Source organism: Carassius gibelio, chromosome B17 (genome assembly GCF_023724105.1).
Source record: "Carassius gibelio isolate Cgi1373 ecotype wild population from Czech Republic chromosome B17, carGib1.2-hapl.c, whole genome shotgun sequence".
NCBI lineage: Eukaryota > Metazoa > Chordata > Actinopteri > Cypriniformes > Cyprinidae > Carassius > Carassius gibelio.
In genome coordinates, this window is record NC_068412.1 from 10,028,473 (window position 1) to 10,055,863 (window position 27,391).

At 38.2% G+C, this 27,391-nt stretch overlaps 1 protein-coding gene, 1 long non-coding RNA gene and 1 other non-coding gene across 3 annotated transcripts; all 3 read right to left on the reverse strand.

Annotated features, from left to right (window-relative positions):
* Positions 1-222: 222 nt before the first annotated feature.
* LOC127976623 (uncharacterized) lies at positions 223-3,460 on the reverse strand. The gene is made up of 3 exons (XR_008157899.1): positions 3,130-3,460; positions 2,841-2,999; positions 223-2,036 (listed from the first exon to the last, which is right to left on the reverse strand). It is a non-coding gene; the product is annotated as an uncharacterized LOC127976623 (long non-coding RNA).
* Positions 3,461-3,993: 533 nt separating this feature from the next.
* eprs1 (glutamyl-prolyl-tRNA synthetase 1) lies at positions 3,994-25,433 on the reverse strand. The gene is made up of 34 exons (XM_052580095.1): positions 25,267-25,433; positions 23,430-23,514; positions 23,246-23,345; positions 23,001-23,157; positions 22,621-22,754; positions 22,335-22,435; positions 22,111-22,237; positions 21,705-21,897; positions 21,449-21,620; positions 21,119-21,352; positions 20,941-21,025; positions 20,480-20,539; positions 17,840-17,950; positions 17,591-17,727; positions 16,776-16,983; positions 14,626-14,738; positions 14,412-14,529; positions 13,932-14,321; positions 13,051-13,263; positions 12,633-12,875; positions 12,288-12,539; positions 11,933-12,207; positions 11,600-11,651; positions 11,293-11,502; positions 10,844-10,916; positions 10,673-10,752; positions 10,485-10,586; positions 10,240-10,395; positions 8,057-8,254; positions 7,802-7,975; positions 7,561-7,721; positions 7,390-7,468; positions 7,234-7,298; positions 3,994-4,449 (listed from the first exon to the last, which is right to left on the reverse strand). Exons 1-34 carry the CDS (start codon positions 25,307-25,309, stop codon positions 4,299-4,301), a joined length of 5,052 nt encoding a protein of 1,683 aa, XP_052436055.1. The 5' UTR covers positions 25,310-25,433; the 3' UTR covers positions 3,994-4,298.
* On the reverse strand, positions 11,744-11,878 carry LOC127976863 (small nucleolar RNA SNORA47). Its single transcript, XR_008157984.1, has one exon. It is a non-coding gene; the product is annotated as a small nucleolar RNA SNORA47 (small nucleolar RNA).
* Positions 25,434-27,391: the final 1,958 nt, after the last annotated feature.

Below are 27,391 nucleotides of genomic sequence, written 5' to 3' on the forward strand. Positions count from 1 at the left end.
TATATTTATTTAATGGCATCTTTTTTATGACTGAAGGCGATCACTGATACCATTATTACAGATGTCTATAGGATCCCCCCCCCCCCCCAATATTTAATAATTGACTATAGCCATTCAACATCACTGTATAATTGAGAGCTATAAATTTTAACATTGATTAGACTTTTCAAAAATAACTTAAATTAAGTGAACTTAATCTTCATATGTACTCATTATGATAAATATCATATTTACCTGTGCCCTTCAGCAAGAAATAAATATACAGAAATTTAATAAAGTTATCAAATACTAAATTCTAAATTAAATATAGATGAATCCTTACAGCTACAAAAGTTACAATGCATTATAATGTTTATTTATATAGCACATTTAAAACAACCAAAGTCAACCAAAGTGCTGCACAGAGAATGCAAAGTTAATAAACAATAAAACACAAACTCTAAAACACAGACACTGTGAAATGGATGAGGTTCACTAAAATAAAGTATTATTGCACAGCAAGTCAAAAAATTAAATGCCAAGGAGAAGAAATAAGTTTAGAGCAGACTTAATAGACTGAGTTGAGGCAGTTCTGATATGAATTGGGACAACTTTGGGCAAACAACAGAAAAAGCACGATCACCTCTGTTTTTGAGACGTGCCCTGGGGACTTGTAATAAACCAGAATCGGCAGATCTGAGTGCTCTTGACTGAGTGTATGGATGTAACAAATCAGATAATGTAGGAACTGTGGAGAGATTTATAGACAAACAGTAACATTTTAAAATCAATTCTGTTTGACTGGCAGCCAATGCAATCAAATCAAAACTGGTGTGATAGACTCATGTTTGCACTTCCCATAAAGAAGCCGAGCTGGTGCATTCTGAACCAACTGCAGGCGAGAAACACATAACTGAGTTGTAGTAATCCAATTGAGATGTTACAAAAACATGCATAACCATTTCAAACTTCTTTAGAGAAAAAAAAGGGGTTCACCTTTGTCAGAGATGAAGATGATAAAAACAGGACTTGACCACCACACTTATCTGCTTATCAAATTTAAGATTCAGATTCAAAATCATGTACACAGTGTTCATTTTAGCCAAATAAAATAAATTCAGTGTTACTTTCATTGAGGCTTAGGAAATTACTTGTAAGCCAAAGTTTTTGTGTGTCCAGACTAAAATAGGCTTTAAAGCCTGTTTGTTATTGCGCTTCAAATGGATGTAGATTTGTGTGTCGTCAGCATACAGATGAAAAGAGGCCCCATACTTTTAAAAAATAGATCCTAGAGGAAGCATATAAAGAGACAACAGTACCGGACCAAGAATTGAGCCCTGAGGGACACCAGACTTTAAATATATCTCAGATGAGGATTGGTTTCCAATACTAACAACATACCTCTTATTAGTGATATGTGAACAAACCACTTCAACACTGTGCCATGAAGACACTGTGCCCTGAACAACACGTTTCAAGATGTGATATAAGTGTATTATGATAAACTAAATCAATCAAAGGCAGAACCAAGGTCTAACAGAACCAGAGCCATAGACTGCCCAGAGTCAGTAATTACCATAGTATCAGTCAAAACTCTTAAAAGAGCTGACTCAGTACTGTGACAGGATTTAAAACCAGATTGACATTTTTCAAAGGTCAAACAGTTAATAGTTAAGTTACTGATTTCCTCTTTTTTCTTTTGTTTTTTGATGAACAGATATCCCAGCAGCTGGTTTGTTATTTTGCTGCTATTACTTTAAGATCTGCCCCTCCTGAATGTGATGTGATGCGGCTCTTACATGCATATTCTTAGTTTCATTAGCGCTTTAATATGAAATGATACAAGCTACAGCACACACGCAGTATAACAGCTGCCAGGAAAATTAGTTTTTACTGACAAGTGACAACATCTCCTCTGACCACAGCTCTCTGTTGTTCTATTGAAACTCCTCGTCATCTTTACCGTTTGTGTGCTCGTTTGGCTAGTGCTGTCGCTGAGGTGAAGCTGGAGAAATTTAGACCCAGACTGTAGATGACACCAGAAATTTGCAGCTTCGCTGATGGAAAAAGAGAGAGTGCGAAAGTCTTTCAGTCTTAAAACAGACTCGTGCGCGGAGATTGAATTATAAACCACAACATTTTATGGTGCAAACTTAAGCACACTTCAATCAGGGGAAAAAATTGACAAATTACACATTCTAGAACTCTGATCTTACACTGTTACAGAGTCAATGATGAATAAGAGTGACTATAAAAAAAGAGAAGGGAATGCCTATTGGTGTATATCTAATCTTGTGTTTTTAGAAATGTATCTGTGTATTCATATTGTTTTCAATAAAAGTTTGTTTGTATTACTCCGCTTGCAAATTTTCTCACAGCAAGTGACATGGTAGACACCCAAGCCCACTAGAATTTTGTAAATAATACAGTTTTTTGTGTCATATAATGTACTTTTACAAGTTTTTTATTTTATTTATAATTAATTTTTTTGGTTTCATTTTCAGTACATTTTCTATACACCTTAAATACATCACCTTGTGTGTATGCATCTGTAATTTGACTACTAATAATAAACAATTACTAATCAGTATTTACAAAAAATAATGTCAAACATTCATTATGCTTTAACAAAACTACTTCACCTTTCTTCTTTTAAGAAATAATCATAAAACAATAAAACATTAGAGCAAGTCATGGAAAAGGAATATTTATTAGTTACTAAATGTATGAATTGCATTCATAATTAATTTGATGAAAAAATGAATAGATTGAGAAACAGTCATTACCAAGATGGATGCAATCTCATTACAACTGAATTCATTATTTCATAGTGAACAGTAAGAAGAGCCATAGACTAGTACCTTGATATCGCTGCAGACCGAGAGGGCTTGTCTAATGTGCTCTGATGTAGCACAGACAAATGTAGGGATTTCCATCATGACAGGGTCTTTCTCGGTCCCCCCAACTTGAAAGCAGCCATTAACAACTAAACGGGGATTCCCGTTTTCACCATTTTCAGTCTGTGAAACACAAGCATCAAATACCACAATAACACTTCAACACAGACATAACAGTTTAAACGTAGGCCAGATAAGTCATGCAACCACAGAAGAAGAAAACAAATACTATGTGCAAAACTATAAAACATACGTTTTTAGGAAGCTCGGAAGTTCCTGCTTCAGCCAAGGGTAGCGTTAATTATTCCTCTTTTCTGGTTCTGTCCTGGAATGCACCCCAGTCTGAAAACCCACTGCCATCCTGCTGGGGTTCTGTCCAGTCCGCAGAGCAGAACATGGACCAATCCTTAAAGCCTTCACAACTCTGAAAACCGTCTTCACCATAACCTGAGAGTCTGTCTGTACTTAGCTACACTTTTGGCAGTGAGCAGTTTGTTCTCTGTGTCCCACAGGAGGCAGTGGGTACCCATTGTGTTTCAGAGGCAGATACACATGCTTCCTACAAAAGACATTTCCTCAGTAGCTTTACTTCGATTACCAGGAAGAGGAATCTGAGAGGGAGAAGCAAATGCAAAATATTAAAATAACATGAAGTTTGTATTTTGTTTAGACACCATCTACCCATCTATGAATTAATGAACAAATACAATAAAAATATATAAAAGCTTTTGAATGGTATAGTCAGTGTATAATGTTACAAAACCTTATTTCAGATTATAGTATATATATTTTTACCTACACTTAATGTAGTACTTGTTTTTCTCTTAATCTGCATCAAGTATAATTAAACTAATGTACATATATGTTAGTTTATTCAGTATATATATATATATCTTTATGTTTGTAAAATTAAACTCAAAAGGTCAAAAACATTGATTCTGGAGTAAAAAAAAAAAAGTTCAGAATATTGGTAAATTGTTAATCAGCATTGCATTATGAAATACACATCCAGTAAAATGCCTTGGATTGTGGAGTGTTACACGATTTTAGAAAACAATCTCCAATCCCCATGTACACAAACCAGACACGACAATCATGACAAGCACAAAAAATGATATAAATTAAGAATCCCTTTATTACAGATCATGTTACAGATAACGTTTAGTTCATTACAATTGTCAGACATGTATTTAGGACAAAGATGTGCAAAGGTTTAGATATGGCCGCATAGAACATCTAATCTCAGCCTAAAACACTCTGCCTGTCAGCTAGTAAACCTGTGACCAGAAAAATAGAGGGGATTCCTCTAAAATATAGTAAAAAGCAGTATTTTTAGTGGTTAGAGGAGGTGATGGATGTCTTCGTTATTCTGCAAGTACATTTGACAAGAAGGGGAGTCATTATTTTAGGGGTGAAAAACTCTCAGTAACTGCGACCAAACAGCGTGTAGAACTGCGCAGGCTCTTTGCCGCTGACGCACATCTGACCGGCCTGCAGGGTCTTCAAGGGCTCGAAGGGGATACACAGACTCTTGGCTCCCATTGAGGGTGCACCAGGCTCCAGGTCTTGATCCCTGAGGACACAGGAAAGAGAGTGTTAATGGTAACCCCATCTCCCATGAAAAATGGAATTAATATAATTCCAAAAAAATCCCAAACATTTTCTTACATACACACACACACACACACACACACACACACACACATATATATATATAAATTTTAATATGATATTTGATATATTGGTTTGTACTGTTAATTCTTCTCTGTTCTATCATCATGAGATTGTCATTCATTTACACCAATATAAATAATTAAAACATTAAAAGTGTGTAGAAAAGAGATATGGTGCCAAAAGAATACAGTGAAGGCAAATATTTTTTTTAAATACAATTTTTATCATTTTAGCCTTAAGTAGTGACAATAAAAGAGCTTTAAAAAATGTATATATTTAAAACAACATTTTAATATTTAAAACATTTAAAGGGATATTTGTGTGTGTGTATGTGTGTGTATTAGGGTTTGCACAGACTTGTCGAGTAGTTGAGGGATCGACTACTTCAAACACTAGTCAGCGCTGTCAGAAACAATCGATTACTCGAGCATGCATTAACCATAATGCGTATAAAGAGTTTACAATTACGATGTGAATTTTAGGATTACAATATTGCGTGTAGCTGTTACTTCTATGACCTTATCTATTTTGCATGTAAAATTTTAATATGTAAATAGGGGTGTGTCTGAAGCCGAATACCTTATTCCGAATGGCACGGATAATGGCTTCAAAAATGAATAACATACAAGGAATAATTCTGCCTGAATACTCGGCTGAAGCTGGCACAGTGCGGAGTTTGATAACAGCTGAGGCAGGGGATCAGCGCAGTATTATACGGAGACCTCTAAAGTCACGAGTGTGAAGTGAAGGAATGTAAACTTTTTGAGAGAAAAGAGTGCAAATCAAACACCACATTGCTGTTGTCTCTCTGTGCATCTCTCAGAAATCAGAGATTGGCAAGAATAAAATCACATATAATAAAACATCATACACGTTCTATTGCATTTATTTAAAAGGCAATGCTTTAAAATTTAGGCTATGATATGATACGAATGAAGGGAATAAGCACAGCGCGCTCACCAATCAAACAGCCGCGTTTGCGCGTCTCAGTCTCTCAAAAAACAAGTGAAGTTCACTAAACATTAAGACTCGCTTAAAGAGTTAATGTAATGAAAATGTGCGCATTGAATTGATTCAGTCGTGTTCAAATGATCACTAAACGTTTGTCCTGACATCTCTCTGCTTGCATAAATATTATTTTAGAAATTAATAATTATTTTAGTTTAACACAGCATACTTGTTCAGTGATAACTATGAAAGAAGATAGCCACAACGGTCTTATCAAGTACTGTACGACGTTGTATCCGAATGCAGATACGAAAAATGTTGTGATTGTTACAGACACAAATACAAATACTGGCTGTTACATGAAAATTTTAATATGTAATGTCATAATAGTTTTGACAATTTATATATGTAATTGTTGCAGGCTATGAAATAATAAGCAATAAAAAATGTTTTTATGTCTTTTTATTTACAGTAGCATGAACCACGAGTAGTCAAGTAACTCGAGTATTTTTTTAATTTAAAAAAATCTACTGGTAGAAATCAGTAGTCGTGCAACCCCTATATTAGTCATGTGAAAAAGTTAGGACACCTTATTGAATTCCATGGTTTTCTATATCGGGAGATAATAAAAAAAATTATCTGGTCCTGCCAAAGTTAGGACATCCTATGATTCAGCTGCCTGCAGATCCACTTTTAGCAGCAATAATTTGAAGCAAGTCAGTTTCTGTATGACTTGAGCAGTCACTCGTCGTTCTGGAAGAATTTTGGCTCAGTCTTCTTTACAACGCTGCTCCAGTTTATTGAGGTTTGTGGGTATTTGTTTATAGACGGCTCTCACCACATGATTTCAGTCAGGATGTGGACTGGGCTATTGCAGAACCTGGATTATTTTCTTTTCAGCCGTTCTGTTGTAGATTTGCTGGGGTGTTTGGGATCATTGTCCTGTTGCATCACCAAATCTTAGCCACTCTTTAGCTGTTGGACGGATGTCCTCACATTTGACTCTAGAATACTTTGGCATACGGAGGAAGTAAATGGTCGACTCGATGACTGTGAGGTGCCCAGGTCCTGTGTCTACAAAACAAGTCTTCCACCAGGATGGTATGAGGTGTTTGTGCTGATATGCTTGTTAGGTTTTCACCAAACGTGCTGCTGTGCATTATGGCCATTATCATCTGTTCAGAGGTCATTGTTCTAGAAGTCTTATGGTTTGTTCAGATGAAACTTTGAAAACCTAAACCTTGCTTTTTTTTTTTTTTTTTTAGATAGAAGCAACTAACTTATTACCATATAAACTCTTCTCAGATTAATGGAAGCAACAATTGCTTCTCTAAGATCATAGCTGATGTCTTACCTACTTGCCATTGTGTTAACACACACCTGAAGGCTCCAGACTAGCAAACAGCTAAAACGGGTGCTCACACTTGCTGATGATCACTTAATCAAAGGCTTTTGATTAGCAGTGCCAGACTGCTACTTTTACCCTCTTAATTCTTATGTTAACAGTAAGAGTGTCCTAATTTTGTCCATGGCTTTTCCATTTTGGTTCCATTCACGGTGCAATGTGTCATGTGTTGTTGTTCAACTGAGGTTTTATTTTCCATATTTTAAGACCTGGAAATTATGTTTTTATTATGTCCCAATGGTCCTTGACACCAAGATGCTGTAGGTAACAACATACTGGTCATCTAGGAATAACAACCCAAAAGCATGGTGAAATGGACAAATCTCTTACTTGGCTGTGGTCTTCTTAATCCAGTCCTCACACTCAATGCCTCCACAGAAGGGTATCTGCACAATCTGCGAGAAAATCATATGAATTAGTCAAAATTCTGGTTTTGATGGAAAAAGCAAGTGACCAGAAAGCTCTGGATCCACAATGTTTACTTACTCTTCCCTGGTCCAGATCTTTCTGGAATTGCTCCATCGTATCAGCCACAACCATGTGTTTGTGCAAATCATCAGAGGCCCTGTGACAAGTCAACAAATCTCAAGTCATTCTGCATCTGATGGAACTGACAGAGCTTTAATGTGGTGATACCAGCTCAGCGGGTGTTTGTACCGTTTAAAGAGGTTGTTCTGGATCTCTTCCAGAAGATTTATGATTTTCTTCTCAGTGTCGGCCTCTGGCACAGTGAGCTTTTCTCCCGTGTCTCTTCTTACTGCTACAAACTGACCCTGTTTTAAGTCCTTTGGCCCCACCTCCAACCTTATGGGCACACCCTGCATTCAGAAAACAGGAAGTCAGTCATAAAGCCATTGTGTCTTTGTTGGGATAATGCAGCTAGAGAGAACCTCCATACCTTCAGCTCCCAATGATTGAACTTCCAGCCAGGTGAGTAATTATCACGTAGGTCTGCCTTGACTCTGATGTCGGCTTTCTGTAGTTTAGAGAGATATTTGGAGCACTGGGCCAACAGAAGATCTTTCTCTGCTTCTGGGAGAGTGGCTGTGATGCCACAAGGAATGATGATGACCTGTGAATCACAGTGTTAGTTTGAAAACAGTGCTATGATCCATTATAAACAGGGAGAAGAAATAATGAATCTCCAGCGCACCTGTAGACATGCTACTTTGGGTGGCAGCACCAGGCCCATGTTGTCTCCATGAACCATTGTCAGGACCCCGATGGTTCGTGTGGTGATGCCCCATGAGTTCTGGTAGGCCAGCTGCTTCTCACCTGGTTTCTTAGGGTCCTCAAAGACGATCTCAAACATCCTGGAGAAGTTCTGGCCCAGGTGATGAGATGTGGCACCCTGTGAGAGTGACGAGGAGCGTTTCAGATCTTATTGCAGTACTTCGATGCAGCTACAATAAATCCTAAATGCTAAGGTTATGATAATACAATTGATACAATAAAAAGTAACCACTTCTCTGCAGCAGTAGAGGTATGGTCTAACTCAGAGATGTTTCTCATTGTTTTTGTACATGTGCTCGGTGGAAAACTTTGACCATTGTGTTTGTGTCTCAGGTGTTTTTAAGATGCCATATCCAGTTAAACGAAGCCCGGCTCAAGACACATGCTTTATATTGTCCTTTACGAAAAGAAAAAAAAATCTAAAATGTTTGTATGATGCGCAACTTGTATAAACATCTGTTTTTTTCTTAAGGGTTTAGTGAACAGGGGCCCGTTCTTCGTACGTCGCTAACTCAGTTAGCTGGATTTGAATGTTGACGATTTGGCGTGATCTTGGATCATTTGGTTCTTCGAAGCTCATCCCGGAGCTGCTGTCATAGCAACAGGTCCGTAAACTTAAACCTGCTCGGGAGCAGCTTATTTCATGTAAACAGGATTCGATCGCTTCTTTTCAACAAGAACTGATACTCAAAATATGTCTGCTACCACCGCTACTTTATTACAAGAGTATCGTACTGATCCAGGGACAATAATTTAAAATAATAATCATTAAAAAAATTATTTAAAAATAATATAAAAATGCTGTGTCGTCCATAAAAGCCTATTGTCAGCCAGTTTTACTCACTGAAATATTTACTTGTCATAAAATTATTACTTCATAATTGTAGTCTTACACACATGCTATACAGATAATAGAGTCGTGCATTATTTTGAATAATGACTGCTATTGTTAGAGTGGCTTGATGGAGCGCAGGAGATGCAGATAACATGATATTAACCCTTAAGAAACTTTCATTAATGCTGTCACGTAACAAATCTGTCCAAATATAAAATGAAATGAATAGATAATTTCTACATTGAAATAAAAATTTAAAGACAGCACAACTATTATAAATTGCGAATCTAAATAATTGGGAATCATGAAAAAAAATTATAATACAATAAAACATGTATCTATTCTCTGTTTCATGTATCTATTATAACATTTATGTAGTTTTGTTTGCTTGGCTGTTTCCTTAAAAAAAAGTCCAGAAATTTGTCAAGTTTTTCCGTCGGGTGTCATTTTAAATTAAATGACGTCATTACATTGCCGTCTTGCCACCAGCCAAACGCTGCACTGCTGATCATGGTTTCAAGTATCGATACATATCCCCTTTTAAGACAACACATGAACGCGCAATTATCTCCGATAACTCAATCCAGCGATACTAATCATACACTACAGGTGTGTTCGAAGAACCCAATTAGCCGGATCACGATTAGCACGATGATATCATCTTGGATGTGTCATTTGATCTCGGATGTAATAAGCGACGTACGAAGAACGGGCCCCTGATGAGAATGTTTTTACCTTATTTACTATATATATTTTGAAAAACACTTAAGTTAATTATATGAATTATTATTTTAAACAGTACTTTTGTAATTATTTTATTATTTAAATTTTTTTATTTAAATTATTTATTTACATGTTTTATATTATTTTATGTAATATTTATAAATACAACATATTTAAAGTTGTAAAACAAATCAACATACAGGACATCAATAGACAATGTATAAAATACTAAATGTGTTAAATAAATATTGAAATACATATTGAAATGTCAGGAAAAAAATATCAATAATAATAATAATAATAATAATAATAATAATAATAATATCAAATTGGAATTTATTCTTATTCTTTTTTTATTATTCTAAATGCATAGTTCACCCAAAAATTTAAATCCTGTCTTTAATTACACACTCCTGATTGACACGGAAGAAATTGTTGAATAAAATCGTTATTTGGAACAAGATGAGGGTAGCAATAACCCATGTTTACGTGAACTACCCCTTGAAATTAGGAGTATCTAGAGGTTTTGTAAATTAAAGGCTAACCTGAATAGCTCTGCCGCTTGCTGAGATGTAAGCCTCAACAGTGGTGGTGTAGTCTCCTCCTGCAAACTTCTCCTTCTCCGTTTTCCTGCCCTTGACCACAGGGATGGCCATCAGCTCCTCGTATACTCGAGCATACAGGTCCAGAATCTGCAGAACCTGCACACATGATGGATAAAAGAGTAGAAGGGTCTGAACCATGGTACAAATTACTTCTAGATGTTATGCGGTGATAGATCACATCGTACCTCCTCTACGGCTTCCTCTTTGGTGGCGAACGCTGTGTGTCCTTCTTGCCAAAGGAACTCTCTGGTCCTCAGGAAGGGCTGGGGGTGTTTGAACTCCCAACGCTGAGAAAAAGCAAAAAGCATAGTGAAGACACAGGCCCTTAATTTAGATGTGTTTGCAAAAGTGTACGACTGAGGCTATAACGGACCACGACATTGCACCACTGGTTGAGTTTGATTGGCAGATCTCTGTGAGACTGGACCCACTTGGCATAGGCAGGATACATGACTGCATCAAAGAAAGAAGGGATTTAATTTATTAAATAGATCATAAGAAGATGATAAACCAGTCAATGTAAGATACAGCTGCAGTAGTTCACCTGTCTCACTAGTGGGGCGCACAGCGATGGGCTCCGCCAGCTCTGTCTTTCCTGATCTAGTCACCCAAGCAACCTACAGACATTTGAAGATAAAACACACAAATCTGGGTTTAAGTTCCACACACTGTTAACCACAAATATTTCAATATATGATTCGATCCACCATAACATCTCATTCCAATAATCTATTATAAAAAAATGCGTTAATTAAAACTCGCAGGAAAACAATAATACCGTGAAATAGTATCACAATAAAAAAATATATTTTCTAATGATGTCTTTCAGCATTGAAATATGATCCTTTTCCATTATAAATGTCTTTGCTGGAAAGTTTAATCCATGTATTGCATCCTCGCTGAATAATATTAATAAAGAAAATAAAAGTATCAGAAGTATCCGTAGCATTGTGTTGCTTATTTCCTTCCATTCCTTTATTTCCCTCTCCTCACCTCCGGAGCAAAATCTGCTATGTGGCTCTTCTCTTTCTCCAGGGCAGCCTGAGAGACAAACATGGGGAAGTAGCAGTTCTCCACACCCAGCTTCTTGATCTCCCGGTCAAAGAATTCTTTGATGGCATCCCAGATAGAGTAAGACCAGGGCCTCAACACGTAACAGCCACTGACGTCGTAATACTCGATCATCTCAGCCTTGGTGATCACCTGAAAACAGCAACAAAAAAAAAAGGAAGATTTTTGTAAAAAAAAAAAAAAAAAAAAAAAAAAAAAGGGTTGACCATATTGTGTGAACAAAGTGTACCTGCGAGTACCAATCAGCCAGGTTTTCCTCTTTCTTTGCCTCTAGTCCCAGCCTATATTGAGAAACGCAAAATAAGTGAGTGAATCTACTGTCCCTGCTTGCGAATGCCACATTTCCTTAATGCAAAACTGAGTATCTTTCAGTGAATTGTTCATAAACACAGCTTAAAGTCTGAAAAAGACATTCAGACACTACAGACTGCGTTTAGGGTTTAGTCTTGGAGAACAAAACCAGTTGTGGCAGTACTAAAAACAACTGCAAAACTTTCTCAAGTCTCCATTCAAAAGTTATCAACATATATCTCACAGCAAGAGTTGTGATTTTGTCTCTCACCGTGTCTGTTTCTTTGGACCCTGGCCGTCTCCTGCTCCACCTGCTCCAGAGTCCTGTCCTTGTTGAGGCTTCTCTCCTCCTTTCTGCTGCTTACGTCCTCCTCCTCCTCCCCCCTGCTTCTCAGACTTGTTCTCCCGCTCTTTACGGCTCTTGTCTTCTCCTCCCGTGTTCCCTGAAGTTCCCGGAGTGGTCACAGGCTTGTACTCCTCTCCAGTGAGGGCTTTATACTGACCCTTCAGTTCAAGCAGAGTTTTCACTGCTTTATCAACTTGCTCCTGAAAACAGATTAGAATGACATGAGCACAAAAACAAAGCCACATTAAAAATTACATTTTGCGAACAAATGCAAACCAACCTTGGGTGCTTTCTCTGCTTTAAGCCGTCTCACTTGCTCCCCTTGCTGGGCTATGTCTGCAAACAGCGCTTGAGCCTGAGGGGAGGAGCTGGACTGAGGCTGGGAGGAGCTAGATTGGAGTGGGGCGGGGCTGGATTGTACGGGGGCGGGGACTGAGGATGGAGGCACGCCTGGTTTGTATTCCTGTCCAGTTTGCTGCTTGTACTTGGCTTTAACACTCAGCAACTCCTTCACTGCAGCATCTATCTGATCCTGTAAAAACATGAGCAATTTGTAAAACACTACTTCTGATTGATTAAACATCAGATACTTAAATTCTAAGCAAAAGTGATATAAGTTTAAAACCTTGGGTGCCTTTTCTGTCTTCAATTTCCTCACAAGGTCTCCTTGTTGAGAGACCCGATCGTAAATAGCCTTAGGACAGCTGTCAGAGGAGTCGGACACAGCAGGGGTGGTGGCAGCAGGCTGAGCTGGAGCTGATGGAGAAGCACCAGCGGGGGGAACTCCAGGTTTGTAATCCTGCCCTGTTACCTGCTTATATTCTGCCTTCAGAGCCAAAAGCTGCTTTACTGCTGCATCAATCTGGTCCTGGGGAGAAAAGAAAAAAAATCATGCTGCTTTACAAACGATTACACTGTGTTTCCTGAAATCACCACAGCAAAATCCGTTTTCGTTATTAATAACAGTCATCATATGGAATATTAAAGATATATTTTAAGAATGGTTTTATGTCAATAGAAACGAAATGCAACTATGGTCTCACTTTTGGTGCTTTCTCAGCTTTCAGCTTTCTGACCAGCTCCCCTTGATCAGTCACACGCCCATATATGGCAGCAGGGGAGGAGTCAGATGAAGGGGCGGGTTTTGGGGGAGACGCTGTGGGAGGAGCCATGCCTGGTTTGTAGTCTTGACCAGTGAGCTGTTTAAACTCAGCTTTGAGAGCCAAGAGCTGTTTTACTGCAGCATCTACTTGCTCCTGTAAAATGAGGAAGACATATTGAATTTAGCTATTCACCACAGTTATAGACAGGTTTAAACTACCAACGTACATGTCACGATGCCATGGTATAAACTACTTATACATTTCAAAGGTGCAGACACATTTACAGCTGCTGTGAAAATACAGTGGCAAAATCCATCGCTTAAAACCATGCAATCTCATTTTTTGAGTGAGGGTGAAAAAGTTCCCAACACCGATTTCACTTCTGTTCAAGTTTGTCAACAACATTCCCGATCGAGAGAAAGCAGCTTGCAATGAAAGTTACTTCTGTGTGACACTAGATGATGGCAAAATTTTAAAGGGACAGCCCACCCAAAAGTAACGTTCTGTTGTTCCAAAGCTGTAAAATTAAGATACTTTGAAAAATATTGGTAAGCAAACAGTTGTTGGTCCCCAATATTTGGTTACCAACATTCTTTCAAATATTTTGTGTTCTACAGAAGAAAGAAACTGAACAGAATTGCAACAACTATAGGTTTTTTTTTTTGTTTTGTTGCCTGCATCATTTTGAGAATGTGTCCACACCCTAAGATAGCATGCCAATGAAGAAGACCCTTAAAAGCAACTGAAAATGCTTAAAATGCAGATGTGTAGCTAGAAAATGCAGTCTAGGTAGACAGCTTGCAACAGCGAGGGAAACAGACCTTGGGTGCCTTTTCAGCCTTCAGTTTTCGGACCACCTCACCCTGCTCAGAAACACGAGTGAATGGACAGCCGCTGGAGGCAGGGCTTGGACTTCCTGCTGCAGAGGTGGGGGCGGAGCTCTTCGGTGCTGGGGCAGATGGAGGTGGAGCCATGCCAGGTTTGTACTCCTGTCCGGTCAGTTGTTTAAACTCAGATTTCAAAGCCAAGAGCTGTTTTACAGCAGCGTCCACTTGTTCTTTAGGGGCCTTGTCTGTCTTGAGCTGTCTGACCAGGTCTCCCTGAGCCGCAATGCTGGAGAATAGAGCAGAAGAGTTTCCTTGTGCTGCCGGCGCTGGGCTGGAGACAGGGGCCTGTTTGGCTTTGCTCAGAGGAACAGACTCTGCCTTCACCTGAATAATAGGAATAGAGTGATCATTTTCTTCAACATCTGAAAACAAAGGAATTAAGAGAATGAATGGATGATCCAGTTTTGTGCTCACAGGTTTAGCAGCTGTCTGGCTCTTGCTCTTGTCCTTGGAGCCAGCAGTGGGCATTTCTTTTGTGTGTCCGTCTGGGATGTAGAGTAGGACACAAGGACTCTCCTTGCAGCTGTGGGGGCTGAACAAAAAGGTTATATTATAAACTAAACACAAAACAGACAGTTAAAAGTTTATTTTTCATAAGAGGTTGTGGTAAATGGATAAGAGGTGTAACCTGATTGGCTCATAAGGCTGATCACAGATATAGAAACCCCGTCTCTGCAGCTGTATGAGGTCACCTTTCTTCAAGTCCTTCAGGCAAGGGTCTCCTAACATTTTCTCCTCTATCTGGAAACAAAATATTCACTTTAATACACATCAACATTAAAGTTTTTGTATTGTAATAAATGTCAATTAGCACTGCATCATTTATACTTTTTATTTATTGCATTTAGGCCATCCTTAAAAATATTCTTGTTTGCCGTAACCCGACCGACCCTGTCAATTTAGGACCGACTCAAAATGTTTGTTTTTTTTTTTTTTTGCTTTTAGTCTGACCGACTTGCCGGTTGTAAATTTGCATTAAGAACGACCACTTTTTTTTAACTCCTCAAACAACTAATACAAAAGCAATAAAATTATATTAATTATATTTTAGTATTGTAAATATATAAATTACCTAGGCCTACATACAAACGAAGATTTCGTTCTTCCTTTAAAAAAAAAAAAAACCCATGACGTCATCTGTGTTTACACGGATGTCACACTATGGCCTGTGCGTTCACTTCATCTCCTCTCATTCACTGTCAGAGTCAACGGTTCGCACTTGATAATGATGGCTGCGGCTGCAGTAAACTAAATGTTTGCGGTCACCGTTCAAAGTCATAAGGGTTCGGGCACAATAATACATCAAAACAATTCATTAAAACAGCTCGACACCACTTTAACTTGGCACGAGGTTCTGGAAAAACTGTGCCCATATCTTTTACCATCCCTTTTCCCGTCTAGTCTAAAACCGTGACCATGTCGACTGTCACTTTATGTTCGAAAATCTATTGCACGAATCTATTGGACAAACCAACACAAGTTTCAAAAATGAAAATAGGAAATTGATTTTAATGACCTTCTCTCGGAGCGCGTTTTTTTTTTTTTTTGGGAGCGCGTCACACAGCAACTGCAGCTTCGGACACACACGCATAAAAGCAAATAATACTTCTGCACAATGTTTCTCTTTTTACAACAGAAATGTGAATTTTTTTTGTTGTTGAAATTTCAAATCGTAAACACAGCCATGTTGAAGCCTGCAGTAAATGTTTTTCATTATGGCAGTCCACTCCGTTTATTGTTTTTCGAGAATGTTGCAGTTCTGTTTGTCATTGTGCACGAAACTTCACACCAATAAATCATCAGAAATATTGATCTTTATGCAATAAAGATGTTTTTGACAAAGATTAAAATTTGTTTGCGGTCTATTTAGCCTCCATCAAAATGAGGTTTGCAATTATGCGCCCTAATGCACGGGTTGAAAACCCAGTCAGTGATGTCACGATATGCTAATTTGTTTAAATACATAACTATGTAATCACCATCACCAAAATTGAAACTTGAAAAAAATAAATAAAATAGAACTACCTACAGACCCTTTTTTTTAAATGTTTTACTGTTACTGCAAACCAAAATATTTTTAAGGATGGCCTTATTGTCTTAACGTTTCAACAGTTCGTTCTGCTTTTTATTCAGTTTAGCTGCAGATATACTGTAGAAGCTCGAGATCGCTTCTCTTTCATTGCAAAAACTTCTTTTTCTCATTTACATAAAATAAAATGCTAGTATTGAACTTTTCCTCTCCATCCAAACCTTGCATTCTTATTTCAAGGTTGTCGTTAATGATATGGTTATCATTGCTATAGATTCTTAATGTTTTAAACCAATTATTGTCCAAAACGATGTGTCGTTTAAGCATCGATATCGCGATGTACGAATCCACGATAGTCACATCGCAGGATGTGCGTTGTAGGCTGTTGTAGTTGATCCGTTATTCATTAACTGTACGGGCCAGCTGCTCCCCGGCCTTGACGAATGTGATTCGTGAATTAATTGTACAGCTTAACCATCATAGAGTGAAAGTTTATCATTTGCATGTGTTTTTAAGTCCTGTCAGTTTAACAGGGCAGAGCGAGAGAGCGAGAGAGAGCTCTTATGAGCCATAATTCATATCGCAATATTATATTATATTATATATATAGCAGAAAAATAAAATATCGCAATGTAATATTTTCCCAATATCGTGCAGTCCTACTTCACAGCACTAAATATCTGCTCAACTGTTATGCATGCGTTACCACAGAAACACAGTCAACACCCCAACAGACTTGAGTACCACACCTTGCTGTTCTTGTTGATGTAAGCCTTGAAATCATCATCCTTGCCCAAAACCGGTTTGGTAATGAGGTGCTGGTAGTTGACGCAGACAGTAGGCACAAATGGAGCACGGCTGGACTCAGCGAGCCAAGTGATCTTAGTGGTCTTCTTATAATCAGTGTTCTCCAGGTTCAGACGACCATCTAGAGACGTGATCACTCCACTCGCATCTCTGCAGACACAAAGACAAAAATTATTCAGTTTGGGATCAGTAATTATAAAGCAATGACACAATAAAATGGAGCTAAATGTAAACCATTTTCTTAACGGCTGTTAAAAATTAATCTTTGCAATCACACATACCGTATTTTTCGGACTATAAGTCGCATTTATTTAGAACCAAGAGAAACCATTACCGTCTACAGCCGCGAGAGGGCGCTCTATGTCTTCTGTGTAGACTACAGGAGCACTGAGCAGCATAGAGCGCCCTCTCGCGGCTGTAGACGGTAATGGTTTCTCTTGGTTCATTTCTCTCAGTTCATGTCAAATTAATTTTGATAAATAAGTCGCACCTGACTAAGTCGCAGGACCAGCCAAACTATGAAAAAAAGTGTGACTTATAGTCCGGAAAATATGGTAAATTACATTTTTAAAATACATATTAAAATAAGTCATTTTGAATTTTAAAACTGTTGATGCCAGAGCACAAAAAGTAAGGGGACATGTACATTTTTGGAAATGTGTTCGGAAATTGCATTTTGCTTGTTTTTCATTCACCCTAATAATTAACATTTATAACTATGCTTGTCTGCTGTAAAAATTTAAATTGAGCGTTTTACCTGTGAATTTTGGTGATGATGATGTTTCCCCAGTTGATGAAGGTGACCATCTCGCCCTCTGTGAAAGTTTCTGCATCCGCACCCTCAATAAAGACCTTTGGCCCGTACCACACTGGCTTCATTCCAACATCTGCATTCTGGAGATAGGATGTGAATCACTTAATATTTCTCTCAATGTGACAGTTATTAAAAATATTTTTTATGGCACAGACAAGGTCTTTACATGTGTGTGATTGCCGATTTTATTACCTTGGGATGTTTGGCGACCTCTTTCATCTCCTCCTTGGCCTCAGAAATGCAGACTGGAACGACCTGCGAGCTTAGTAGGGCAGTGTATCTTGGGGCTATTGGGTCAATCACCTATAGAGGGAGGGCGAGAGAGAGGGGAGAAAATAATTCTTTAGATAACAGCCCACATAAAACCACTAAAGCTTCTTTGCTGTCACACTGCTCTGTATGGATCGACAGATGAAACGGGTGAGTGAGGACAGGTAAAGAAGAGTGAAATGATGAGCAGAGAAAGCCAAACACTGCACCCAACAGACCGTTACAGCCACAGAGGTGCAGAACTGATGCCCATAACTGCTTAGAACCCTTATTAAGGAAGGTTTACAACAACAAGAGTCTAAGTATTTATTTTCTCTGAGTGGGACATGAAGGATTGATCACCATTAACAGGGTTTCAGAAAGAAATCAAAAGCAAATGGTTTGTTACTTATCAGTGGGGAGTGCTAAAGCTAATTTAAGTTTTATTGAACAACATGAATTGTTCTAAATGTACTTTCACTTTCTATAGAATCTGCCAGAAGCTGTATGAGCGGAGGAAATGAGCGATAGCACAAACAAGCTGCATAGGTGAGGAAGTCAGAAGGGAAAGAAGAAGACAAAAAAAAGAAATCAGTGTCTGGATGATTTGAAGGTGCATGATTACAGACCAGGGTGTCCAACAGGACGAGCCACAAACTTGAAATCCTGGATTTCAAGCTATGCTGTGTCATATTCATTGTCTAAAATTAACTTGAAACCTGGTCTTTATTTAAAGAATTATGATTCTCAGTGCAGACAGACCTACCACATTATTGTGGGCTTTTTTCTGTAAGGTCAAACTTGAGTTTTTTTTTCCTTCTAAGATTTGAAAGATATTTTAAAAATTTTTTGAGTATAGAATCCATGTTGGGATAAAATAATAATAATAATAATAATTTATGCCAGATGATTAATCTGGATTTTTGTGAAAGCCATAGATCAGGGAATAGAAAGTTAGAGGAAAAGAGGAACAGACAATGCAGGGGGCAGGGGAAACTTCAGGAAGAGGAGTAGGAGTACCTTTTTACAGCTAACTGGCAGCTTGTAAACAGAAGAGTGAGATGCACTTTAATGTAGAGCAAGGGACACAGAGCTTAGAGACAGACAGAACGCAAAGTGTTTCAATGTGATAACGCAATTATCTAAATCAGGCCACTCTGATCATAAGACAACTCTATTAGAGAAACCTTAAACCAATGGCTATAATGTCTCTGAACAAATTAAGAGGCTTTATAGATCCTGGCTATAAAAACAACAACATTCCTGCTCTTAGACAAATTTGTACAAAGGGTTGATGGTGCTTAATGGAAAGTTCAACCAAAAATGAGAAGTGTTATCATTTACAAACCTTCATGGCATTCCAAACCCGCAAGATTTAGTTAATCTTTAAAATAATGAAGCCTCATTCCTGAATATGTGGCATTATGTGTTTGTGCAAATGTTTTGTATAGCAAAGTAAAATGACTGTGAGCTATGGAAAGGCGATGTATAAATAAAACTCCTTTTTCTTCTAAATCTAAACTGGAAGTCCATTCCACCCCAAGCTTCAAAAAGTATGCGCATACATACACCAAATATGGTCAACACAAGTTGTACCATACTTGTGTGACAAGTAAAAAAAAAAAAAAAAAACACATGAAAAACTCTGTTCTTGCATGTTAAACAAGCATGCTTGAGTTTCTGTGAACTGTGTTTGTGTGCTGATCAAGGTCTATGTGAATAAAATGAAATTATGATTAAACTGCTTGATTCATATGGATTATATTTACATGATCTTCATGACCTTCTTAAACATAGAAGTGGCCTGTGCTGTCAGTGTTAGGAAAGAAATCTCTCAGGTTTCATTGAAGATGATGAAAAAGTCCTGGGGTTTGGTTCAGAAAGACACTTGTACTAGCAATTTTGGGTGAAAAATCCCTTTAAGGAATCACTTACCCTCAAATGATAATGTATGTAAATGAGATTTTTTGTTTGTTTTAGAACTCTTTCATTAAAGAAAAGTTGAGACAATAAATGGTGCCAAAGCAAGAAAAGAAGAGAAGGCTGAAGCTTGCCGTAATGAGCACAGTGTTAAAGAGCTCCGGACATGCCTGACGCAAGAAATGAAGTGCAGATGATCAGTGTCATTACAAACATGTGTGCAGCTCTTGAAAGATGATGGTTATATGACTTGAATAAACAATAAAAAGCAACACAGAAACAGTTGTTCCTGTTAAATTAATTTAAAGAAAATAATATAAATTTTTCTGTCTTTAAAAAAAATCAAATGCAGGTGCATTTAGTAAGTTAGTCACAGAGATTGAGAACAATGGGACAGAGGGAGACGTGCAAATGTAAAACGGAAAGACAGAGTAGAGCACAAAAGGTGAGCGCTCTGAGAGGCTGGTGAGTTTAGAGGTTTAAGTTTTGAAAATTCATTTCAAAACTCAGTTTTGCTCGACAGAATATCACTGGCGAAGTGCAGAGATGTTAGCCCCAGCTGTTCAGTTTAAGGTTTTGAAACTAGTGAATGAATGGGATGACAAGGACCAGCTGGAGATCAGGTGCAGCCATGAAGAGCCCGGGCAAAGTTTTCAAATGTACCTTCTTGTTGAATGCCCAGATCTTGTCCCACTCCATATTGACTACAGATCTCGAGCCTCCCTGTGACAGAGAGGAATGGGCCGAAAACAAAAAAAGAATGTGAATCAAAATTAGTTTGATTAAATAAACAAACCTGAAGTGTAAAGACTGCAAGTGGATAAAGCTATAAATGTATATATCAAAAAATGTGTAGTTACAAATTAAAAGACAGTGTTGCATTTTTAAAAATAATAATAATTCATTAATTAAAATGGTTAAACATAACCGTTTATTACTGTCAGTACTGTTAATAAAATGTGGGATTTACAGTGTATACACTAGCACCCTGCCAAAGAACAGCACTTACTACAGTAAAATCAGTGTGTAACAACCTTGTTGCATAAAGATTTTGAATTTGATAAAAAGCCATTCTACATATATTAAAAAATAAATAAATATAAAAATAAAAAATAATCTCATACCTGAGCAGCAATGAATTGTTTGAGTCCCTCGACAGTCATTCCTCTACGCAGCACACCTCTGACTGTTGGGAAACGAGGGTCATCCCTGCACGCAGGAAAGATAAGGAGAGACAACTTTAACCATATAATCCAAAAAAGCTATCTTCTATAAAGTCAATAAAGCGTAGGGCATACAAACCAGCCTTCCACATAGCCCTGGTCGACAAACCAAGTCAGCTTCCTCTTGGAGAGCACAGTGTTGTTAAGATTGAGTCGGGCGTACTCCCAAATAAACGGTTTACGCAAACCAAGGGCATCTATTACCCAGTAGAACTGCTCGTCTCTGTCGTGGTACTCAGTGGTACGCAAGGCGTGCGTCACCCCCTCAACACTGTCCACAATGGGGCACGCAAAATCATATGTGGGGTACACTCTGGGTGGAGGAAGTGAAGAAGAAGAGGACCATCAGTCAGAGAAAGCCATCATTGGCAATATTCAGTAGCATGCTACAAGTGTGATATTCACTCACTTGTAAGTATTGCCGGTGCGAGGATGAGGAGCGTTCTTGCAGCGGAAGAGTGTGGGGTCACGCAGGCAGCCGTTGTTGGAATTCATGTCGATCTTTGCTCTCATGCAGCAGGACTGGCCAAACTCTGTGCCTTTCTTCATCTCCTCCCACATCTGCATGTTCTTCTCCACAGCTGTTAAGACAGACAACGTGTTCAGCGCTCATCACATTTCCTGTGCTGAAGACAAATAATAAGATCAGTACTGGTGACGCTCACAGTTGCTGCGGTTGCGAGACTCAACCCTTTGCTCTCTTTCTTGTTTCATGACATCTGGAGGAGTGTCATCTATGTAGGCCTTGCCCTCCTGTAGAAGTTTCTCTCCCATGCGCAGGATTGTGGGAAAGTGATCGCTTGTGTAGGTGAACTGGTCCGGTTTGATCTGCAGCATTGCCACGTCCTCCAAAATGACCTGTAGCAAAAGGTGTTAGCTTAGCCAAAGGATATTTGGATACTGTGCATGTTGCAGGCGTGCATTGAGGATTGGTGCTTATCCCAGAGATGCTGGTTCAAATATGGTTTTCTGTCAATTAGTGAAAGGATAACCCTATTTTTTTTATGTAATGGGTCACTTATAGAGTACAAAGACCATAATTCTGTATAAAAAGGGGGCAAATTATCATACCTTCTCAAAGTCCTCTTTCTCCTTCTCAGGATTGGTATCATCAAAGCGCATGATGAGCTTGCCCTTGAAATTGAGCTGGTAGTGCTGGTTGAGAAGAGCTGCCTTGGCATGACCGATGTGCAGGTATCTGAGGAGTTGTCAAGATACATAAAATGCAGCCTTGGTGAACATAAGTGACTATGTATATTGTGACTGACCTGCATTGCATAGAGAAATCTACTTACCCACTAGCCTCAGGAGGGAAACGCACCACTACTTTTCCCATCTCAGCACCAGGGAGCTCCACAAACTTTCCCAAATCCTGCTTTTTTTCCTTCTCCACAGGCTAAAAATATAGTTTGGGACTAATTAACAACTTCATTAACAAACGGTATGTTCAATGTTCAACATTTTTGCCAGACTGACTTTCATTTTAATGGCGAAATTAACATTTCAAATGTTTTTCCCCGAACAGAACACATTGAACCGCAAAATCCTGTCAACCATATTTACAGTGGGTGATATACTCACAGTGGCTTTGATGGCAGAGATCTTTGTAGCCCATTTACTGCCCACTGAACTGAATGGCACCTGAGAGCTCAGGAACGAAAACCAGCGGCACAGATGAGGGTAGGAGCTCGGCTTGGCCTGGGACTCACCATTTCCTGTGGATGAAGCAGCAAACAGACTTTAGGGAATTATTTATAAAACTTCTTCTAATTTATCTTAAATTAAATTTATGCATTTAGCAGACGCTTTTATCCAAGGCGACTTACAGTGCATTCAGGCTATCAATTTTTACCTATCATGTGTTCCCAGGGAATCAAACCCACAACCTTGCGCTTGATAACGCAGTGCTCTACCAATTGAGCTACAGGAACACTAAAAAATCTTAAAGCCAAATGACTGACCTTTAAGAGCAGCCCAGACGCAGAGGTCAGCCAGGGTAACACTGTGACCCACCAGGAAGGTTCTCAGTGCCAGAGCTTTATCCAGATCCCCCAGAGCAGAAGAGAGATCTGACTGAGCACCGAGACGACGGGCACTGAACTCCAGCCAGTGATCCACCTGCAAGTCATCAACATAAACCAATTAAATATTTGTCATTCGTTATAGACAGCCTGTGAAAACACAGTACATGATTCTCAAATCGAACCTCAGTTTGCTCCATCATGTTAGAACCATAGAGCCCCAACGCCGGAGCCACGCGTGCAAGATAACGTGTGATGGAGTTGACATCACTGAACTGCACCTGACTGAAAGAGACACAGAAGAGCAGCAATGGGAAATAAGACAGAATGTATATGCATTCATGTATGTATCCAAGGCAATATACTTACTCAGAGACATGGAGCATGGTGTCTTTGCCCTCCTTCACAGAGAGATTGACACTGCCCTTCACATGTTCAGCAGTCAACAGCGCCCCTGCAGGCAGAGAGGTCAATTACAGTGAAAACCGTCGATGCAGATCTAATTCTGTACCTGCTGTATGCAAAGTCATGCAAACAATTCTAAAATGAAAACGACATGCTCCTGCATTTGCCAATTTATTTCCAAACCCTTAATAGTATACTGTACATAAATGCAAAATATACTACTGCCAAAAAAACAAAAAAAACTATGCCCGTAAGTGTACAATATTGCCTAATTCATTGGATAAATAAAAAGCATGCCGACAAATACTCCTAAAACTGCAGCAACCAAACTGTCAAAACACTATAACCATACTGTACACTTTTTTTTCTTAATTGTGAAAAAAATTAAAATAAAGAGCCCAACCTAAAACGAAACAAAAACAGATGCAATGCTTTCATTATAAGATCACATTAAATCAAAGTGAACTGCTTAAACAGGACAATCTAGATTCTCTAAATATGACTTAGTTTTGTGTGGTTTATCTAGTTCAGTGTCCCTGAAGAAACCTTTACGATTTTTTTTTAGTTAGATTAAAGTATAGAAGTTAAATTATACATACTTTTTTTTGAAAACGTTACCATAAGTTTTACCTTTCATCAATGATGAGATTAAGGTTTTAAAATTATTATTTTTATTCTTATATTATTAAGCATTTAAATGTCTCACTGTTTTTACATATTTTCCACTTGTTTAAGGCTTTGTTATATGTGTATTTTGAATTTGATATTATTAAAAACTATATATTTGGTATTAAATGCTCATTCTACGTGTATTAATTTATAATCTGTATCAGCATTAACATGAAGGAATTATTAATATCGCATTATACAGTCAAATGACAAACACTAAGCCGCATTGGATCGTATAAATAAGCACTGCTGACAGAACTTATTAATATATATTTATTAAAATTGAGAGTGTACTGAGAAACCTCCATAAAGCGCTTACATAAATTCCCATTTTCTGCTTTATATATAAATGCAAGGTCTGAGAATTTCATTTATGATGAAAAACAGGTTTGACAATTAATATCTGACCACACATCTTTGAGACACTCAATTAGGGCATTAAACCAGTCACACCCATTTTGATTTCGGTTTGCCATGTTCCCACTGGTTTTGCACAAATATTAGAAAACAAGGCCATTTAATTTCAGATTTTATTCCATCACATGGAACGATTACACACATATACAAACAAATATGTCTGCCAAAAGAGAGTGATAATCCTGCTTCATGAAGACAGGTGCGTGGTAAACAGACTCAGATCTTTCAGATGACTTGCATCAGCCAGTGACACTGCTCTCCAGCACTGGATGGCGCACTACAATTCAGCTGGCCAACAATAAAGGTCATTCAGCAGCTTTATTAGCATTTTTCGATCTTAAATACATGATGAAACGCATCTGAAATCATCATAAATCAAAGAAGCTTAAACTAATTCTTCGTTTTTTCCCTGTATGTGTCTGCAAACCTTCAAAACGCCGCCAGAATCACGAAAACCCGCACAAATTATACTTCTGAATCACTTTAACTAAAGCAGTACCAAACTACTACTACTGTCATCTCTCTAGTTTTTAATCTATTCACAATTAAAGCAGCTGAAGTCAATTAAACGGTGGGAGAGGGACCGAGGTAATTTTAGATGTGCCACGATGGCACGAGGACAGTCTGCATGTCAGTCGATTGAACCGATGCGCGAGCGCTGCTGCAAAATGCAATGTATTTTAGAGTTTATTAAACACATCTCAGGTTTACTTACCTAGAGGTGGGTTGCTGCTGTTGATAGTTAAGTTTAGCGCCATGTCGTTCCTCCTGGTCTGCTCGGAATGGCCCTGTCACACTTTCAGCATCAAACTACTTCGCAAGCCACAAAGCTGCTGAGCTCCGCCTGCTGTGAGAGTCCCGCGCGAGAATGATCCGGGAAACACTGAACCCCGGAACTATGGTTCCGGACATTATACTCTCTGACACGGAATGATTTTTTTGTAAATCAGGTTTGTATTTTTTCTATTAAATTAAGTTAAAAATGAATAGAAATACGATATAAATGGTTACAAATTTGCATGTATGAGAATTTCCCTGTATGAAGCCTAATTCAGCAAAAGAAACATGTAAATCAATATGCTTCCTAAGGGAGGCGCTATAAGCCTTCAAAACACATTGATCGATTTTAAAGTGTCAATAAAGTATATATACCTGTATACTCTGTGTGTGTGTGTGTGTGTGTGTGTGTGTGCGTGCGCGTTTGTGCGTATGTGTGTGTATATGTGTATATATATATATATATATATATATATATATATATATATATATATATATATATATATATATATATATATATATATATATTTTATAGTTTGGACACACCTTCTCATTGAAAGAGTTTTCTTTATTTTCATGACTATGAAAATTGTAGATTCAGACTGGAGGCATCAAAACTATGAATTAACACATGTGGAATATGGAATTATATACATAACAAAAAAGTGTGAAACAACTGAAAATGTCATATTCTAGGTTCTTCAAAGTATAGCCACCTTTTGGTTTTATTACTGCTTTACACACTCTTGGCATTCTCTTGATGAGCTTCAAGAGGTAGTCACCTGAAATGGTCTTCCAACAGTCTTGAAGGAGTTCCCCGAGAGATGCTTAGCACTTGTTGGCCCTTTTGCCTTCTGTCTGTGGTCCAGCTTACCCCTAAACCGTCTCGATTGGGTTCAGGTCCGGTGACTGTAGAGGCCAGGTCATCTGGCGCAGCACCCCATCACTCTCCTTCTTGCTCAAATAGCCCCTGAAGCCTTCAGTGTGACTCATGAAAATAAACACACATAAGCATGAAAATAAAGAAAACTCTTTGAATGAGAAGGTGTGTCCAAACTTTTGGTCTGTACTGTGTGTATATATATATATATATATGTAAGTATATGTATTATTGTGAGATCAAATAAATATCTTATCATATTTGATACGTATATCTTACATTTTAGCATGAAAAAAGTATAGATCACGTAAACATAACTTTGCTACAGTCCAGTTAATCTTGAAATACTGAAAATATAAATATAAAAGTCATATAATTAAGTAAATAAATCAATAAAAGTCAGTATAAAAGTTATTTATATATACTTCCTGAACAATATTTTTAGAATTATTCGAAATGGCCCTTTACGTGCTAAAAATCAGTCAGATGACTGAAGGAATGTAAACTGTGTAGCATACAACAGGTTTTCAAGAAAGCTTTGACCATGATGATAATCATTTAGAGGCTCTAAAATAGATTCTGGGAGTTTTCTTTTTATATATATATATATATATATATATATATATATAATATGCAAAGTAACAAATAAATCACAGTATCGCTGGTTGCCCACTGAAGCTAAGCAGGGCTGAGCCTGGTCAGTAGGCTACCTGGATGAGAGACCTCCTGGGTAAACTGCTAGAAGATGTGTTAGTGAGACCAGCAGGGGGTGCTCACTGTGTGGGTCCCAGCACCGCAGCATAGTGATGGGGACACTACAAAAAAGCACTGACTTCAGATGAGACATTAAACCAAGATCCTGTCTCTCTGTGGTCATTAAAAATCCCATGGCACTTCTTGTAAAGGAGTAGGGGTGTAACCCCAGTGTCCTGCTTAAATTCCCTCCACTGGCCCATGTCAATCATGGCCTCCTAATAATCCCCATCCATTGAATTGTTCTATTTTTGAGTGTACAGCAATACACTATAAAGTGCAATATAAATGCCTCATTCATTCATTCATTCATTCAAGATTCAATATGGTTTGCTGAAAAGCTTTCGATCTCTACAACTGTATTGTTTTCAGGTTACTTTTGTTTTCAGCCTAGCTGTATTGATTTTACCTTAATAACTATGAAGACATA

Bases quoted from the DNA above. Each gene is read 5' to 3' on its own strand.
- eprs1 (XM_052580095.1), bottom strand. From the start codon at position 25,309: ATGGCGCTAAACTTAACTATCAACAGCAGCAACCCACCTCTAG. The intron at 23,515-25,266 runs GTAAGTAAACCT...CTCTGCCTGCAG, and splicing joins CAGCAGCAACCCACCTCTAG to GGGCGCTGTTGACTGCTGAA. The intron at 10,753-10,843 runs GTGAACTACTGC...TCTTTGATGCAG, and splicing joins GCGCCCCACTAGTGAGACAG to TCATGTATCCTGCCTATGCC.